Source organism: Psammomys obesus, unplaced genomic scaffold, assembly GCF_907164565.1.
Source record: "Psammomys obesus unplaced genomic scaffold, mPsaObe1.curated_primary_1811, whole genome shotgun sequence".
Taxonomy (NCBI): domain Eukaryota; kingdom Metazoa; phylum Chordata; class Mammalia; order Rodentia; family Muridae; genus Psammomys; species Psammomys obesus.
Genome location: NW_026596085.1, coordinates 497,961 through 515,871, shown reverse-complemented (window position 1 = coordinate 515,871; position 17,911 = coordinate 497,961). Strand labels below are relative to the sequence as shown.

The 17,911-nt window shown below is 54.2% G+C and overlaps 1 protein-coding gene across 2 annotated transcripts in view; it reads left to right on the top strand.

Moving 5' to 3' along the window:
* Positions 1 to 17,911, top strand: part of Scn8a (sodium voltage-gated channel alpha subunit 8) — a 97,578-nt gene that overhangs the window by 47,297 nt on the left and 32,370 nt on the right. For both annotated transcript variants that reach the window (XM_055626838.1, XM_055626837.1), the window contains exons 12-13: positions 9,980 to 10,112; positions 14,349 to 14,587. In XM_055626838.1, coding sequence (XP_055482813.1) covers positions 9,980 to 10,112; positions 14,349 to 14,587 — 372 coding nt within the window. The remainder of the gene's footprint in view (positions 1 to 9,979; positions 10,113 to 14,348; positions 14,588 to 17,911) is intronic.

The window sequence follows — 17,911 nt, the reverse complement described above, 5'->3', positions numbered from 1 at the left end:
GAGTTGGGTTGGCTTGGGTTGAGTTGGGTTGGCTTGGGTTGAGTTGGTTGGCTTGGGTTGAGTTGGATTAGCTTGGGTTGGGTTGGCTTGGGTTGAGTTGGGTTGGCTTGGGTTGGGTTGGGTTGAGTGGCTTCCGTTGCACTGTGTGGAGGGATTCTCTTCTCTTTAGGTTCACTGAGCAGATGGTTGTGCAGTAAGGTCTCTGCTTCTCCCTGCACTGTGGCCTATGAGCTCATCCCAGGAATTTTGGAGGAGCCTTGGGTCTATTACCATGGAGGCACTTAGGAGACTCTTTGAGGTGGCTCTAAGTGATGGTGACAGAACTGAAGAGTCACAGGCCAAGAGGTCAGAGCTCCAACTTGACAGGAAGAGGCAGTAGGCAAGAGTATTATTCTCAAGGGCTTCGTAATGAGGAACAGTGTTTTATTAGAAGCCATGACGCTTTAGTGATGGCTGGTTCTCGGTAGCTTGGGGAAATGTGTGAGCTGCGTTCACAGGTCCTGGAGAAGCAGAGAGAGCAGGCTGCATCTGCTCTGCAGGGAGAGATGAGATCCACCTGGAGACAGATGTGGCAAGAACAGACAGATGTGGAGGGGAGACAGCTGAGGGCAGGCTAGAGAAGCTGCCTGTGGAATGAGAGGTTTTAGTCAGTTTTCCCTGTGATTTTCCCATCTGTGAAGCTATCAGCTGCCAACCCATGTTTGTGAGTGTGGTACTGAGGTCTAACCTTATGGGTTAGACCTTTATGGGCAAGTGCTCTGTGACCGAGACACATTTCTGCCTAGCCTTGGTTTGTGTTTGCTTGCTTGTTTGAGACAAGTTTTAGCTGTGCAGCTCCAAATGACTCTGGCCTCTCTGTAACCCAGCTTAGTGTTGAGCTCAAGGTCCCCTGGCCTTGCCCTCCCAAATACTGGGCCCGAAGACCTGTGCCACCCCAATCTCACTATCGATTACTGTATGTGACTATACTATAAAGGAGGGACTTTTGTCCTCAGAGAGAGATTTAGCAACTTGTGTATGGCTCCGTGAAGCTTGAATCAAGGTCTCCTGAGGCCCACATCTTTCTGACAGCTAAAATATTATCGTCTTCACAAGCTTGGGGAAATCATCATCTTTCTTAAAAGGATATAACGTAGTCCTGCTTTTATGTTAAACATTACAATTTTGGTTATGAAATTTAAGGTATTAGTTACTCATTTGGCAACCTGGACCAGATAAATATCACTGTGGCTTTAGGCTGAGATACAGTGACTCTTACCACAAGACATGTTAAGAACAAACGTCTCTTCACAGACGGTGGACCACACTGATGCCGGAGCCTCTGGTGCTGTAGGTAGCTCCAGGTTCCATGATTAAGTGTTGCCAGGCCTGGTGCGCACGCCTTTCATCCCAGCATTCAAGAGGCAGAGGCAGAGGCAGGAAGATCTCTGTGAGTTTGAGGCCAGCCTGGTCTACAGATCAAGTGCAGGACAGCCAGGGCTACACAGAGAAACCCTGCCTCAAAACACAAGGAAAAAATTACAACCTGTTGTTTAAAACAACAACAACAACAAAAGACTCCAGGCACATGTAAGTGTTAGCATCTTAAAAAAAGTCACATCCTCATTAGTTATGTGGTTGTGATTGACTAATGGGGTGGTTTGTTTGTTTTTTCATTGTTTAGGAATTTTCATTCTTGTTTTTGGCTGAGGCAGAGGAGGGGGTATTTCCATGTCTTTCTCTCTGAGCTGGTAAGGTGGGAACTGCTCTTTGCTCACAAGCAAAGCAGCTGCCACCAGCAATCCAGAAGGCCCGCTTAGCCGGGAAATCTGCTGGGGCAGGCTGCAGGTGCTCAGGCCTTGTCTCCTGAGTTGCTCACAGCCCCACCCCGAGAGAGGGCTGCTGCCACCGCCTTCGTGTGGAGGAGACAACAGGCTTAGGGAACTAAGCCGCCTGTCACAGTAAGGAGAGCCGGGAAGCTTGCTCTATGGTAAAGCTCCAAGTTCTCCATCTTCTCCTGGGGCTACGCCGCTCCTCTACAAAACCAAACTAGAAGCGAGGCAGCGGAAGGCCCTGGCTGAAGGGCCACTACGAAGGCCGTTTGTGGGGACTGTGGTGCTGAGGTTCTTACACACAGAGCCTGTATCACCCCGTACGGCTGCTGAGCTCTGCTTGCTCTCTTTCAGCTGGAAGGATAGAATTGTCTGCCTGACTCAGAAAGGGCGGAGCTCAGGACTCTACAGATCCTTTGAGAAAAGGAAGTTATTGTAGACTTATTCCAGAGCAGAGCCCCACGGGAGCTAGAAATGCTTGAATGGGGAGATGGGTTAATGGTTGTGAACAGTTCTAAGGATGCTTTTAAAATACTATACATTTTAGTTCTCAGAAAGAGCCTGGCAGGTGAAGCGCAGTTGTGCATTCCTTGTGAAGCAATTTGGAATCCGTGTGGAGCTGGCGCCGCCTTGGGCAGATCTGGAGAGCCGGGCACCAGCAGGCGTGGTAGTGCCCTTATGGCATGGCTCCAGTTCAAGAGGCTGATGTCAGCAGCCAAGTTCCCTGATAGACGCTGTGTTTGGGTTAAGAGAGATGGAACTAAGTTGTGCTGAGTTTGGGAGGTGCGAGTTTAGGGGGTGCACACTGAGCTACAGTTCCTGCCTCTTCACTGTTGTTTTACAGTTCCTGTCCTCTTCACTGGACCCTGGGCTCCACAGGGTCTCTCTGTGGAGCCCAGGCCTTGAGCTTGTGGTCTTCTTACCCCGGCCTCCAAGTGCTGGGATTGCAGATGTGCATAACAGTGCTTAACCAGCCCTGCCCAACGGCCGGTAGCCTGCCACGCTGACTGTCAGCTCCCGGCTGGTGACGGTTGGCAACAGGTTCCAGCGTGGGTCACTTCCCAGACTCCCTAGTGCGATTGCGGTTGGAACGCGCACTGTAAAGCTGCTCTACCTGAGGGAAGCCTCAGTAGCTGTGGTCTGGCTGAAGACACCACAGCCAGCATTGCTCACGGAGTGTAAAATGGGACAGCGCTTGGACAGTAGTGCTGGCCGTCCCTCAGAAAGCAGCAGAGTGCTGTCCTGTGACCCAGCAATGCCGCTCCTGGTCCAGGAGAGCGGAAAACACAAAAATAACACTAGGTACGTGAGAGCTCCCAGTCATTATCCACGGTGATCAGAAAGTAGGACAGCCCAAATGCAGTGGCTTGTAACTCGTGTCCTGGCTCCGCAGCAGGGCCTCGCTCACCCCTGGCCTGGCTCGAGCCTCTGCGTGCCACGGATGGCACTTGCAGCAAGCTAGCGAGGCAGCCACTGCAAAGGTCACGCATTACATGACTCCATTTAATGAAAAGAGGCAAATCCTTCGAGACAAATCAGACTAACGATTGGCAGAGTCTAGTGGAGAGTGGAGTCAGGAGAGCTAACAGGTAGAGCCATTAGAGACCAATGACAGAGTTGTGTGACAGTGTGCTAAAGGCCTAAAGGAAACTTTCCGTTTCAAAATGGTTGAAATGGTAGCATAGGTTATGTGTAAGAAGAAACGAGAGTTAAGAACCCGGCCTTTCGCTGCGGCTTTCTGGGCCTCAGCTGGAGAGGGCCTTTCGGTTCACCCGATCTGAAGTGCACTTTGACTTTGGTGGGCTGGATTTCCTAGTGGTGTAAATAGTTTGTCTCTGCACAGTACCTGACCCCCATTCGACCCCCATTTGTGTGTAGTGATGTTTTAGGGATATCACTAGGCGATTTTGGTTCTAGTTTATGTCGTCTTAGGTGATGCTTTTCACCTCTCTGTTAATCAGTCTGAGCTGGCAAATGCCATCAGTCGCCTCCACAAGGGGGCAGTGACCCGATCACACGTGAGAACTTAGAGCCAAGTTTGCCAAAGAACCCAAGCCCCTGGACTCTGACAAAACAGCCCAGGGAGGCCACCTCACAACCACTCTCTTAACTTCCGTCCTCATTTGCAACCAAGGTCCAGGTTTCCTAGAGTAAACGGCTCTACCTTAGACATCCCGCCTCGGCTGTCAACCGGCAGGCTCCCCACATCCAGGGCCCTGGCCTGCAGCCAGGCCATACCCAGTAAAGCCTTCCACTTCTTGGCGTGCCTGCGCAGACAAGACGCAGATCCCAGCCAACGGCTCTCGCACAACCTGAACGTGCAGCCTGGGTTCTTTCTTTGGCTCCTTTGACTGGTCCCGAAGCCCACACAACAGTGTCTCTGTGGCCCGAGTTACTGTCAAAGCATCCTCCTGTCACGCTGGCTGCCCCTGTAACTCTCACGCAAGAGTTATCAAAATTACATCAGGACTCTCCCCCCCCCCCATGTCCCCTTGTCCCACCTTGCTTCCCCTGTGCTGGGTGGCACTTCTGATTTTCCATAGCTCAGTTCTCTTTCTTGTGTATAGACTGGTAACATGTGGGTTTCGCCTTCCTTCACTCAGCAAGGTGTTTGTTTTTGGTTTTTTTGTGATATATCCAGGTATGTAGTTCATTCCTTATTACCGCTGAGTGGATTTCATTGCAGAAATAGAGCACACACTTCAACTTGCTCCACTTTGCAGCTAATACAGAAAGTTTGCCGTGAGTAGGACAAAACAAATAAACAGGAGAAAAAAGAGCCAAAGAAAAATATCAAGAAACATCATGTAGACGCAGAGACGCACCTTCACATCCACAGAGAGTCTATAAAAACACAAACCTAAAAACTGTATGTGCAAAGGACCTATAAAAACAAAGCAAAAGTATATATAGAAAAAGCCCTCATGAGTCATTATGAGACAAAGACCCTCAAAAAATGCTGCTGAATTCATTTTGTGGTGGTCGCCGACTGCTGGGCCCGCCCTTAGGAGACTCCAGTGCAGGGCACTAATTTTTCATTTGCAGGCAGCTACAGTCAGAGACAGCTTAGGGTTAGGTTCATGTCTGCGTCCTGTCTCGGCACTGAGACCTGCACGGCCCCCGGCATGCTGCCACGGTGGCAGTGAGCTCGTGTGCGCCAGCCCTGCTGTGTTTGGGGTCCTGTTCCCTGCTGTCCTCATCACTTCCATATTTACATCTTCCCAGGCCCCGTCCCCCAGGCTTCCCTGAGCCGTGGCGGGAGGGAGTGGATGGGGACGCTTCTTTAGGACTTAGTGCTCCGAGGCCTCCCACCCCCTCGGGCTGAGGGTCTCTGCACTGGTGGCAGAGCAGCACGCTGGTCTGTGAGTACAGCAGACGGCGCTAGGAGCCATGTGCTGCTATGCCCCCTTAGCAGACCGGTATTTGGTTTTGCCCGAGGCCCCTGGCCCGGCTAGTCTCAGGTTCTTGCCACCCAAGCAGTGCCACCAGGGACGGGTTCCATCTCGTGGATCGAGCCTAAAATCCAGTCATGCATTGGCTTTGTGCCAGCATTGCCAGAGCGCATCTTCCGTGTAGGTCAGCGCTGTAGGTGGAAGGCTTTGGAGCTGGGCTGGCGTTTACCTGTCCCCTCAGGAGCACCTTCCAGAACCGTAAGCGCTAGGTGTGAAGGCTCTAGGTAGGCACAGGTGACTTCTCCATGTTCAGTGGGTCGTGTGGGCGTTGCCTTCAGGAGCAGGGCCTTCCTATCAGTCAGTGGAGAGTAAGCGGTAGCCTTGACAACAGCCTGGGTTGCTTGGAGGATCCGTGGAGCCCCTTTGGCAAACAGTTTGATGAGATGTAACCCCTTCCCAATACTGGAAGCTTTACTCGGTGACAAGAGACGTTTCCACCCCTCGCTGGCAGCTCCATTTAGATCGCTTTCCTGTGTGTATGTCTTCTAGGAAGCACCTACTCTGTACATTCCCACAGGCGCCCTCAAATGGCCCTTAGTTTTAGCTGTCCCGCTCCCGTTCCCGCTCTCACCTCCTTTCTCCTTCCTCCTTCCTCCAGTCCCCTGCCTCAGTCCATCCGCAGCTATCTAGTCTAATTCCCCTTCCCAGGGTGAGCCAGCCCTCCCCCCAGTCCTTTGCTCTGCACTTGACCTCTGTGATTACGTGGCTGGTACCCTGCGTATTGAAGACTTAGCAGCTAACATCCACATAGAAGCCAGTACATACAGTGTCTGTCTTTTGGGATCCAGGTTGCGTCTGTTATGATGGTTTTTCTAGCTCCAGCCATTTACTTTTTGATTTCATTATTTCATTTTTTCTAACATCTGAGTAATAGTCCAGTATGCAGGCATACCACATCTTTTGTTGTGGTGGTGGTTTGGTTTGGTTTTTTTGAGACAGGGTTTCCCTGAGTAGCCCTGGCTGTCCTGGACTTACTTTGTAGACCAGGGTGGCCTCGAACTCAGAAAGATCCACCTGCCTCTGCCTCCCTGGGTGCTGGGATTACAGGCGTGCACCTCCACACCCAGCATTCTGCATCTTTATCCATTTGTCCATTAACAGACATCCAGATACTGTTTCCAGGTCCTTCCTCTTATGAATGGAGCAGCAATGAATGCGGGTAAGCCAGCGTCTGTGTAATAGGATGTAGAGTCCGTTAGGTATAAGAAATTGCCTGTAGCTGGATCAGCTTTGCATGAAAGCAGATCCAGGCCTGTACACACGCTTGTTTACACAAGGGAAACCCAGCTCTTCCCACAGCAGCTGTCGGGGGCCTCTCTGCAGGCGTGGCCCCTAGTGCACTTGGAGGAGCAGCTCTTCCTGCTAGAGCCACCCAGTGTGCCACGGCCGCTGTGTACAAGAGCCCAGGAGCCACCCAGTGCCACGGCCGCTGCGTGCAGGTGCTCAGGACCCAGTGCCATGGCCGCTGTGGGCAGGGCCCACCTGTGGCTCAGACGTCCATCTTGAGCCCTGATGAGTCTGGGGCATCCCGACTGGCAGAGGCAGTTGGGCTGTTGGGCTGTTGGAATGTATATGCCCTCTTTTTTAGAAGGCTTATTTTTATTATTTTCATTCTATATGGGGGATGTATGCACATGAATACACAGACCCACAGAGGCCTGAGGTAGCAGATATCCCAGGAGCTGGGGTTTCAGGCAATTGTGAGCCGCCTGATGTGGGTGCTGGGAATTGAACTCAGGTCCTCAGGAATAGCATTATGTCTGTAACCACGGAACCACCTCTCCAGCCTGCCTGTGTCCTCTTTAGTGCATTGTCTAAAATCTTCTGACTGCTGTTAACTCATTTTTTAGTGAGTTGCTAGTTTCTTAGTTGTTCTAAATGTAGGTCTTTTGTGACAAAGTCCGACATCAGCTCTTATCTTGTGATTCCACCTTCTGCATTTTATGGAGAACCCTGCCTCTGCCCTCAGCTGACATGGCTCCCGATTCCGTCTTCACCTCTCTAATCACCTCCACTAATTCTGTGTGAGAACTGAGGAAGGATTAACCCGGCGGATGTCCCCCTGGGAGTGCAGTCTGACAGGGCTGTGTGGCGCCGGCTCTCGGCTGCCGGGGATGTGGTGTCAGGCTGAAGCCGCCGTCTTCTGGTGCTCTCTCTGAGTCTGTTGAGCTGTCTGGTCTGTGGGTGCTGTTTCTCAGGGCTGGGGGATCTCACACACCTTCTTCGTTCTGTCAGCCCGGGACACTGACTCAGCCTACTTTGCCTTCCTTGGTGAAACCGTGTTGCTGGGCCCTGCACAGTCTCTGCGCTCTACTCACGAGTGGTGAGAAGACAGAAGCAGTAGCTGCCCTGCCTCAGCAGGTTGGAGATTGACCTTCCTGTGGTCTGTGTGGAGGTTTTTGAGCAGGGAACACGTGGCCTGAGTCCCGTCCACAGCACTGCGGGGCAAACGTCGGTTCCCGAGTAAGGGTCCTTGAACAACGATCCAGGGTTTTCACTCCATCCTTTAGACTCTGCTTCACCTTGTCTTCTTCTTTAAGGTTGTTGCTGGTACAGTCTGAGGAAGTTATATCTTATTATGTACAGATTCAGAAAATAATGCTTCACCTTGTCTTCTTCTTTAAGGTTGTTGCTAGTACAGTCTGAGGAAGTTATATCTTATTATGTACAGATTCAGAAAATAGTGAGAGACCAAAACCACATTATATGCAGTTTTCCACTCCTGACTCATCACTGGGTCCTTTAGGGGTAAACGCTGTGGAACTCATCTGTCATGAATGCTGTAGGTTGATAGACGAGTCAACTCGGTAAAAATCTAGAGTCAGTTATTTTTCCGTTTCTTCTGTGACCCTGCTACACGAACAAGACCTGGATGGACCAAGTGTTTACCAAAGAGAGTAAGCACTTTGCTGAGAGCAAGTCCGTCGTCTGCTAGGAAACACCGCTCTAAGCCTCTCGGATCTAAGCGTGTGAGGACAGAGGTTGTTGAGCAGTTCCCTCAAAGTGTTTTATTTCATCTCGGAGCTCATCTGACATGCTTCTCCTGCCTCCTTGCAAGCATGTCTTTTCCTTTGCTGGAAGTGGTGACTGCCCAAGCCACCATGGAAGGAGCAGAAGAGGCCACATGGGTGACATAATGCAGGGGACAGCATGGTTACCGAAGGGGCGGGTTCTAAGCCATCCTCTAAGCTGGTCTGACGCAGTCACAAAGAGCGTTATCCAGGGGCAGCAAGAAACTCGTGTCTGGGGGCTGGAGAGGCGACTGCTTTTCCAGAGGACCCGGGTTTGATTCCTAGCATGTGAGTGGCTCCTCACAACTCCAGTCTGTCGAGTTCCAGGGGATCTGGCCTCCTCGGCACCAGGCACACATGGTGCACAGACATGCACCCAGGCAAAGCAACACACACATACACACACATACGTTAAAAGTGATGGTCACGGTGACGATGATGGTGATGGTGATGGAGAGAGATGCTGCCGCACCTGGGTACCACTGAGCATGTAACAGATACATTTTATAACGTCCGATGACGTGTTTGCCACTTTTATTTTATTTGGTTAGGAAATTCAAGCACTGTAATTTAATTCAGTGAGTTTTGTTTTTTAAGATGGAGTCTCACTGTGTAGCTCTGGGTATCCTGGAACTCGCTATGTGTAGATCGGACTGGCTTTGAATTCACGAGATCCACCTGCCCCTGTGCCCCAGTGTGCTAGGATTAAAAGCATGCGCCACTATACCCAGCATAAAATGAGGTATTTTCAAATTGGCCATTTTCAAATGTCCAGAGGAGCATATAAAAAATGTTCAAGGTCAGTTTTATCACCCTCTTCCCGTGACTTGGAGAGGCTTAGGTGCAGCTCTGACTTCCCTCCTCATTTGAGGGTGGGGCAGAGAGAGGTGGATCGTCTCCAGACCGGGAGCAGAGTCTGGGCAGGAGCTCGGCCTCCCAGACTTGCCTTGTTTTGGCAAGTGAACCAATTCTAGCCAAATGTTTTGGCTGTGAGCTGAGGCCAGGAGAGCACAGGGTCTGTTTCCAGCCATGCTGTCAGTAGGGACCATGGTATTCCTGCTTCGTGCTTAGCCAGGTGAGGTGATTAGTCCCAGGCGGAGCCTTGGGTTCTTTGAAGATCACACTAAATGCCAATGACTTGTTCCTTCCACAGAACTAAAGTCGATCCTTGGCCAACTTGTAAGTAGGATTACAGGGTCAGGATTTCTTTTTTAGCACCTTACGGAGCAGGACCTAAATCCAGCCCAAGTGGCTGGTCACTGCCTGAGTGTCTGTGCCGCCGCCGCTCACAGGGTGCCTTGCCGGGGTCAGTCACTGTTAGAGCCTGCAGGGCCCACGGTTGGGTAAGACCTGTGGCAGCTCCAGCCAGACCAAATCCCAGCACGGAGAGGGGAGGTGGGCATGAAGCCCGCCCTGGCTGAGGCACTGCTGGCTGCCTGGAGAGGTGGGAGGACACAGAGTCGGGTGGGTAGGGACAGCGGGGCGAGCGGACCTGGGAGAAGCTGGGAGAGGGAACACATAGACTCAAAACATGTCTTACAAAATTCCCAAAGAACTAGTTTCAAAATAAAAAATCAAAGATTTTTAAAGAGCAATGCAGATCATCAGGTTCGAGCTCACACTCTGGACCTCAGTCAGCGGGGCCCAGGCCTTGTGTTTTCCAAGCTTTGCTCACCCCATTTCTTTATTTTATTTTATTTTTCAGGGAACAACGGAGGTGGAGATTAAGAAGAAAGGCCCCGGGTCTCTCTTGGTCTCCATGGAGCAGCTGGCCTCGTATGGACGGAAGGACAGAATCAACAGCATAATGAGTGTTGTCACAAACACACTGGTGGAAGGTATGTGCCCTGGCGTGCCTGTCCGAGCAGCCGGGCTCGGCGTGTATTGTGTGTGGTAAATACAGCCCTGCCCCTCATGAGACTCCATGAGCCTGTGGATAGACCTGACCAAATTCAGAAACCGTCTTCCCAGAGCCCTCAGACCCACTCAGGCATCACACGGGTGGGAAGGACAGAGGCACGGCAGAGTGAGCCCAGCACCTCCGGAAGCTCCAGGGAAGCCGAGAGACCCCAGGACGTGTGGGTAAAGCACCCGTGTCAAGTACCGGCGCCCCCTTCCTGGCTCTGCCTCGAGGTGTACCTTCCTCCCTTCCTCCCCGGTGGCTTACGGCCCTTTAGGTTTTTCTCTGAAGGAACTTATACTGTGTGTTTGAGCATTCCTAATGCTCCCACTCTCCCAACACTCACACACACACTCACCCCCCCACACACACACACACACGGATGTATAAACTGTGTGGCCAGAAACCCAGAGCGAAGCCTGTCTCCGGGACTTGGCGCCACGGGGAGCAAGCGGCCCTCCACTGCTTGTAGTGGCGCCACAACCCGTCTGCAGTGTAGTCTGTGAGCCTTGCCAGCCCTGTGCTGCGCGGCTTCTCGTGACACAGCGTGGCATGGGGGAGACGCCTTTAGGCCGTGGGACCCCGGCGCGTGCCCGCCTCCCTGCCGTTCCGGGATGTGTCCCAGGCTCTTCTTGGAGATAAACTGAGGAGCGAGGTTCCCTCACTAGGATTCCCTTTGGTTCTGCTGGCGTTTTCTTCTCCTGGGCATGCTGGGGCAGCCAGTCTGAATGTTCTTGGGGCTTCAGAGAGCTGCTCCCACCGTTCACTAAGCCAGGCCAACTCGGCACTAGCCTCAGTCCCCGTGAGGGTGGCGCTTGACATGGACTTGCTAGCCACAGGGCACGTTGTTTAGCTCACTGTGTGTGTGTGTGTGCGTGTGCGTGTGCGCGCGCACGTTGGTAGAGACAGCATGGAAGGAGAACCCCTAAGAAGCCGCTGTAGGAGCCTTGGTACCCCAGAGGTGCGAAGGGTGGGCCACACCGCTGGGCTGAAGAGTGTCAGCAGCCACCTGAACGGCCTCTGTTCTCTCCGATCGATGCTCTCTCTCCTGTTCAGCCGAAAGTGCCGGGACCCTTCTGTCCCCTGAAAACCGCCGGAAGTTGTTAGGTTGAGGGAAACTCTCGCCGTAAGCTTTCTGGTCCGTCAGTCTCTGCACCCTGCAGACAGTCCCCAGTACCCCTGGGGCCGCGTCTCTCGGGCCACCTCCCCTCGGGCCACGCCATGCGGGCCACCCCTCTAAAGATCCCGGGAAGCAACGTGGGAGAGACTCCACACCTCAGCCCCCGCAAACACTTTCCCGTGAAGGCCCGTGGGGCCGGCGGTAAGAGCAGTCACCGTAAAAGCGTGAGGTACAGTTGTCCTTCCTGCCACTGGGGAAGCTGAGGCAGGAAGATCCAAGGGACCCAGCAGAGCCTCAAAAGCTAAAGCAATAAAAAGACACTAACACGCCTCCCCTCGGAGCTCCCGTCCTCACGCTCCCTGTGCGGCTGTCTCCCCGAGGACGTCCTCAGCTCAAGGAGGGGACAGGAAAGCCTAGCCCCGCAGGGATCCTCCGGGCGGCCCTGAGGTAGTGAGCCCCTTGCTGTCTGCTAAGACTTGGAGCCCAGTCTGTCAAGTGTGGCAACTGCGTGGCCTCTCAAGTGTGACCAGTCAGGGCTCCATCTTCCACAAGTGGGAGCCGCCGAGCTGCAGACGCCGGGAGGAGGGAGGAGATAAAAAAGGAACGGAACCAGATTTCCAAATATGCACCGTAAGAATTTATGGAAATAAGAGAACCTTTTCATTTTCTCGGGGGAAGAAAACTAAATTTACCTTGGGAAAGGAGGGGTTCCGTGAGAAAGAGGACACGGCGAATTCTCGTCACAGACTTCTTTGCCCACGCACACTCCCACGTGGCTCTCGCTGGGGCCCTTCCATCTGAAAACCAAGGCAACCATTTTCTTAGCAACCAGGAAGCCAGTCAGCTGGCCAACCCAAACCACCCCTACCTGAACTCAAGGCGCGGCTGCTGGGGAAGGGGCAGCAGATGGTCCCCAGCGGCCTTTCCATTCTCGGCATTTTGTTTGATTGGATGATGGGTTTGTTTTTATGAATGAGGACGTATGCAGCCCTACCTAGCCCAGAACTTGTCATTTAGCCCAGGTTGGCCTAGTTTTGGGGCCCTCTTCCTGCACTAGTCTCCTGAGGGCTAGGCTTATAGGGATGCCCAGCGTCATGGAGAATCTTTTATTTTATCGGTGTAACTGGGGTTGGGTCCTGTGGACCTACTTCCTTGTCCCAAGGACACCCTCATGAAGGTTTTCAAGTTCGGCTTCTTGAGGGGCACCTTCCCTGGATGAGGAACTTGGAGTTTTGTGATCACAGCTGTTATGTTTCCTGTTATTTGAGGAGATTCTTGTCACTAAGAGTGTCCCAGGGCAGTGCCGCAGCCAGCCGAGCAGCTCTGGCCATGGCCGTGCGGTCGTTCTTTTTAATTCTGGCTTCCTGCATGACCTAGGGCCACCTAGTGTCCTTTCAGTGCCAGCCGTGTCACAGCTCTGGGGCTGTCACCTGGAGGAGGGTGTCAGTGTGTCGGCGTGGCTCTGGGCGGGGAACCAGAAGGAGGGCATCTCTGGGCCGTGCCGCAAACCCCTCCTTCCAGAGCAGTTCTGGGCTAACCCCCTCAGGTACCGGCCACACGAGGCGCTTGAGAACCTAGCTTCTTTTGAGAGACATGGGAGTTAGACAAAGCGAGGGAAGGAGAAAGAAAGATGGTGCGGAGGGGACGGAAAGAGGAGCCACAGGAAGAGAAGGAGAGAATGAGAGCAGGGGGCGGCAGAGAGATGGAGCTGGGAGAGAGAGGGATACAGGAGAGGGTGCCCTGTGGCGCTAACTCAGCCTCTTGGTGGGGCACCACTCTGGCCTGCGCTCTAAAAACAGCAGATACGGGTGTGGCGTGTGGTGGCTGGTGATGCCTTTCCCGCTGGTGGAGACAGCATTTCCACCAGGTATGCTCACCAGAGCGTCCAGTGGCTGCTACATTCTGAGGCACGAGGTAGATGATTTGGCTTCTTTAGCTGTGTGTGTGTGTGTGTGTGTGTGTGTGTGTGTGTGTGTGTGTGTGTGAGAGAGAGAGAGAGAGAGAGAGAGAGAGAGAGAGAGAACAGGAACACGTCTGTGCACATGCTCCAGGCCAGAGGTCAGGAGGCGGGGCTGGCTGCAGTGAGCTCCTGATGGTCCCGTCCCACCGGTGCTGGGGTTACAGCCGTGCTCAGCTTTTACTGGGTCCCTGGGATCTGAGCGAGGCCTCAGGCTTGTCCAGTGAACACTTTGCTGATGGGGCCATCCCTCCCAGCCCCCAGACCTCCCCCAAAGCACCTTAACCTTTTCATGGTCCGGCAACCACTGGCAAGTTTCTGGCCTAGCACCTGAGGCAGGTCTTCCTGGCCTCCATGGACGCCTGTGACGGCTGCTCTGATTAAAATCCAGGGCACGCTGTGGAGCAGAGCACCGTCCAGTCCAGCGAGCACTTAGCATGTGCCCGGCCCAGCGCTTGCTGCCTTCCACGCACACCATCCTGTCACTGAGCTTAGCACCTCACCCCGAGTTCAGACCCGAGCAGCCGCCCCGATTTGTGAGACACGCCTGAGCGCTGGAGGTCAGTCCCGTTGCTTTAGGTCACCCAGCTCGTGGGTGTTGGAGCCGACTGAGCTGGGGGTCAGGTTCAGGGGCCACGCCCCAGCCATCACCGCCTGTCGGGTGCCCAGCACCCCGAGCTCCGTGTGTAACCAGGTCATTACGGATAGGGATGAAGGAAACGGGGAGGCTGAGCAGGCGAGCGCCCTTGATTCGCAGGCTCAACAGTGGCAACCGTCTGACCAGAGGAAGATGCTGAACGCCCTGTTTTCTCTCCAGAGAGAGAAGGTTCTCAGCCTTCCTGACACTTCGACCCTTCAGTGCAATCCCTCACGTGTGGTGACCCCGACCATAAGGTTATTCCGTTGCTACCTCACAACTGTGATTCTGCTAGTGTCCGAATAGCAATGTAAACTTCTGACGTGTGAGATGTGTGACCTGTGACCCGGGATTTCTGATGGTCTTAGGCAGCCCCTGTGAAAGGGTCCTTCCACACGCACCTGGGGGGTCGAGAACCCTTGCTCTACACTGAGCTCACCCTGCTCTTTGCCCACTCCAGAGCTGGAGGAATCCCAGAGGAAGTGCCCGCCGTGCTGGTACAAGTTTGCCAACACCTTCCTCATCTGGGAGTGTCACCCGTACTGGATAAAGCTGAAGGAGATCGTGAACCTGATCGTCATGGACCCGTTCGTGGACCTGGCCATCACCATCTGCATCGTCCTCAACACGCTGTTCATGGCGATGGAGCACCACCCTATGACGCCACAATTCGAGCATGTCCTGGCTGTCGGAAACCTGGTAGGCGGGGGCGGGGCCTCCTGAGGGTGACCCGAACGAACGTGGGTTTGCTGTGGGGCTGCTTCTCCTGGCTTGGGAAGCTGGAATTTAGTTAACACGAAGGTGGTGGTTCATTGGAGACACGTGCGTCCGTTTGCCATGGCGTCCGTGCTTCTGCCAGCGGCTCCGCACCTTCTCTGAAGCCATTCCCTAGAGCTGAAACCCGCTTGAGGGACAGAGCGGGGAGAGGGCCGAGCTGGTTCCGAGGCCTGAGCACGGGCTTCTGGGTTGATTCTGCGGAGCGCCTCTCATTCCGTGGCCCTCGTTGAGCCCTGTGCTGCTCAAAAGCCCCTCCCTGCTGGACCTTAGGGAGCAGCCCCTAAAAGAGGGGTCCTTGAGATGCGCTGAGCGCCCTGCCCCGCCTGCTCTGTGCGAGCGTGCCTCCCATGCGGGTTATTTAGGAGAGACTTTCAACTCCAAGCTGCTTCTCTCTCCCACTTCTGGGCCATCATCCAGCTTCTGCTATTAGCTGATCTCTGCCAAATTTCTTATAATGTTAAGCCACATCTTTAATTAACTTATTTAGAAGACGAAAGTATGAAGTTTGGAAATGTCAAGAAGTCGTGATCTTGGGTTATCTGCTTTCCTGCTGTACTGCAGAGATGAGGAACTGCTGGGTTTGGAGTGTGAGGCGGAAGCCATCCTCGCGGCCGTCTGCCTCTCCTTGGGCACTGCGTCCTGGCTGTGTCCCCACCCGGCTCGATGGCTGCCCAGTGTTCCCTGCACTCACGCTCTTCCCCTTGCACACACATGCGCACACGTGTCCACCCTCAGCCCTCACACACTCTTAATACCATTTCCCAGCCTGGAAACCTCCTCCTGCCCAGAGCAGGCCTCATCTTTCCTCCCCCCCCCCCTTTTTTTTTTTTTAACTTTCACTCTTTGCAGGTGACAAGGCAGAGGTTTAGAACGCCGCTGTCTGTGTCTGGCTCCCATAGTTCCTCAGGACTGTGCAGCTTGGCAACAGTGAGGCTGTCTGGTGAGCCTTGCCTCCACCACACACAGCCTCCACCACAGCCTCCACCACAGCCTCCACCACACACAGCCTCCACCACACACAGCCTCCACCACACACAGCCTCCACCACAGCCTCCACCACAGCCTCCACCACACACAGCCTCCACCACAGCCTCCACCACACAAGCCTCCACCATAGCCCCCACCACACACAGCCTCCACCACAGCCTCTACCACACACAGCCTCCACCACACACAGCCTCCACCACAGCCTCTACCACACACAGCTTCCATCACACATAGCCTCCACCACACACAGCCTCCACCACAGCCTCTACCACACACAGCCTCCACCACACACAGCCTCCACCACACACAGCCTCCATGTGTCCCCTCACCCATTCGATCCTATCTGATCACTTGGGCGAGGAATCATCTGTGAGGTCCCTCTCTGTGCTGTTCCCCCTTTGTCGTTTGTGATTGACAATCACTTGTGAGGGAAACACTTTAAAATGGCCTCGATTTCCTGCTCATTTGGCCTTTGGCGTATCCCTCTGTGTCAGGATGGACCCTTGCTCTTCAGCTTTCTCTACCGTATGATAGCGCATGGCCGTCCGTTGCGCTGACATTTCCAGTGCCTCTGACTGAGTCTCTGATCTGTCGCTGGGAAGCCCTTCAACCCAGTCCCTGTCCTTTGGATATGTTCTAGTTTCTTCCTTGCTTTCCGGTATCAGAATAACGGAGGGTAACTGCTGCAGCTTTCTTTCCCCGTTGGTGTGCTGGGAAGACCTGGGGTGCCTGTGTGCTTGTTAGAGCGGCACACAGCCTGCTTGGTGAAGCCGAGCCGCTGAGAGCGAATGCAGGGTGCACAATGACAACAGAGTCCCGTCACTTCCGGCTAGCATTGCAGCCTTCCTTCTGTTTCCTCCCTTTGACACTCTCCCGACTGTGAAGAGCCAGTCACCAGCCCCCATGGTAGACTGAGGAGATCAGAAAGCCAGTGTGGCCTCCTGGGAGGCAGATGCCCAGGATCCGGCCCACAGCCCTGGGTGGCAGCTCCGGCCTTTTAGCACCCCAGCCTCTGCCCTTCCTGTGGAAAGCTCTTCCTCCTTAAGGCCGGCAGCCTGCACAGGGCACCCCTCACACCTTTGTGTGTCACCTACGTGACTCTCAGAGAATCGTGTGCGCCTGCCTGCACACACTCCTAACCCCACCGAGGGCCTTCTCCGGAACAGGCGCTCTCTCCATGCTGCTTAGACCCTGCGCCCTCAGCCACGCCGACTGTCTGTGCCACACTGCCAGGCGCCCACTCCCCCTGCCTCACGCATCCTTGTTCTCCCGTTCTCCCAGAACGGGCCACTTCCCTTGAGGGGCATCCTCCTTACCTTCCTGTGGGGGCGCGCTCCCCCAGTCCGTGTCCTCCCCACTGAGCTGCTGTCTCTGCCCTATTTGAGCTCCTGTTCTCTGCCAGCCCCGAGTCGCCCCTCAGCGTGGATACCCTGCCCTCCTGCCTGGCCCTCAGTGCCAATGGAGCGGAGCTATCCAAGGCATATCTCAGCCCGCTTCTCCCCGACACCCCCCCATAGTGAATGGAAGGCTGCCCGCCCCCCACAGCTAGCTGTCCCTCTGAGGACTGGCTCCTGCTGCTGGGAAGCAGCTCTGCAGAGGAGCCTGCTGCCCAGCTTAGGCCCAGCAGTTGACACCGGGCCCCTTGCTCTGTGGCTTATGATGGTGTTGAATCTACCGTTGCTTAAAAGGTTCTCTGTAAAAATGTGATAACCAGCCAGGCAGTGATGGCACACGCCTTTAATCCCAGCACTTGGGAGGCAGAGGCAGGCAGATCTCCAAGTTTGAAGCCAGCCTGGTCTACCAAGAGAGTTCCAGGACAGCCAGGGCTACACAGAGAAACCCTGCTTTGAAAAACCAAAAAATAAAAGAATAATAATCAGTAAGAGTCACATGTGGGTAATCCGCACTGAGGTATTGTGGGTAATCCACCTGAGAGGGACTGGCCTTGTCACAAGCCTCTGTCCTGTAATTTGACACTCCTCCAGCCTGTGGGATTGGGCCAGCCCCAGGAAATGTTCTGTCAGGCAGAACTGGGGAAGAAGGGAGCAGTTCCTGCTTACAGTGTGCTACATATGAATTCATCACACCGAGAAGACAGAGACTCAGTGAGGGTTGCCCCTCCCCCATGCCCACAGTGAGGGCTGCGCCCCCATGCCCACAGTGAGGGCTGCCCCTCCATACCCACAGTGAGGGCTGCCCCCCATGCCCACAATGAGGGCTGCCCCCCATGCCCACAGTGAGGGCTGCCCCCCATGCCCA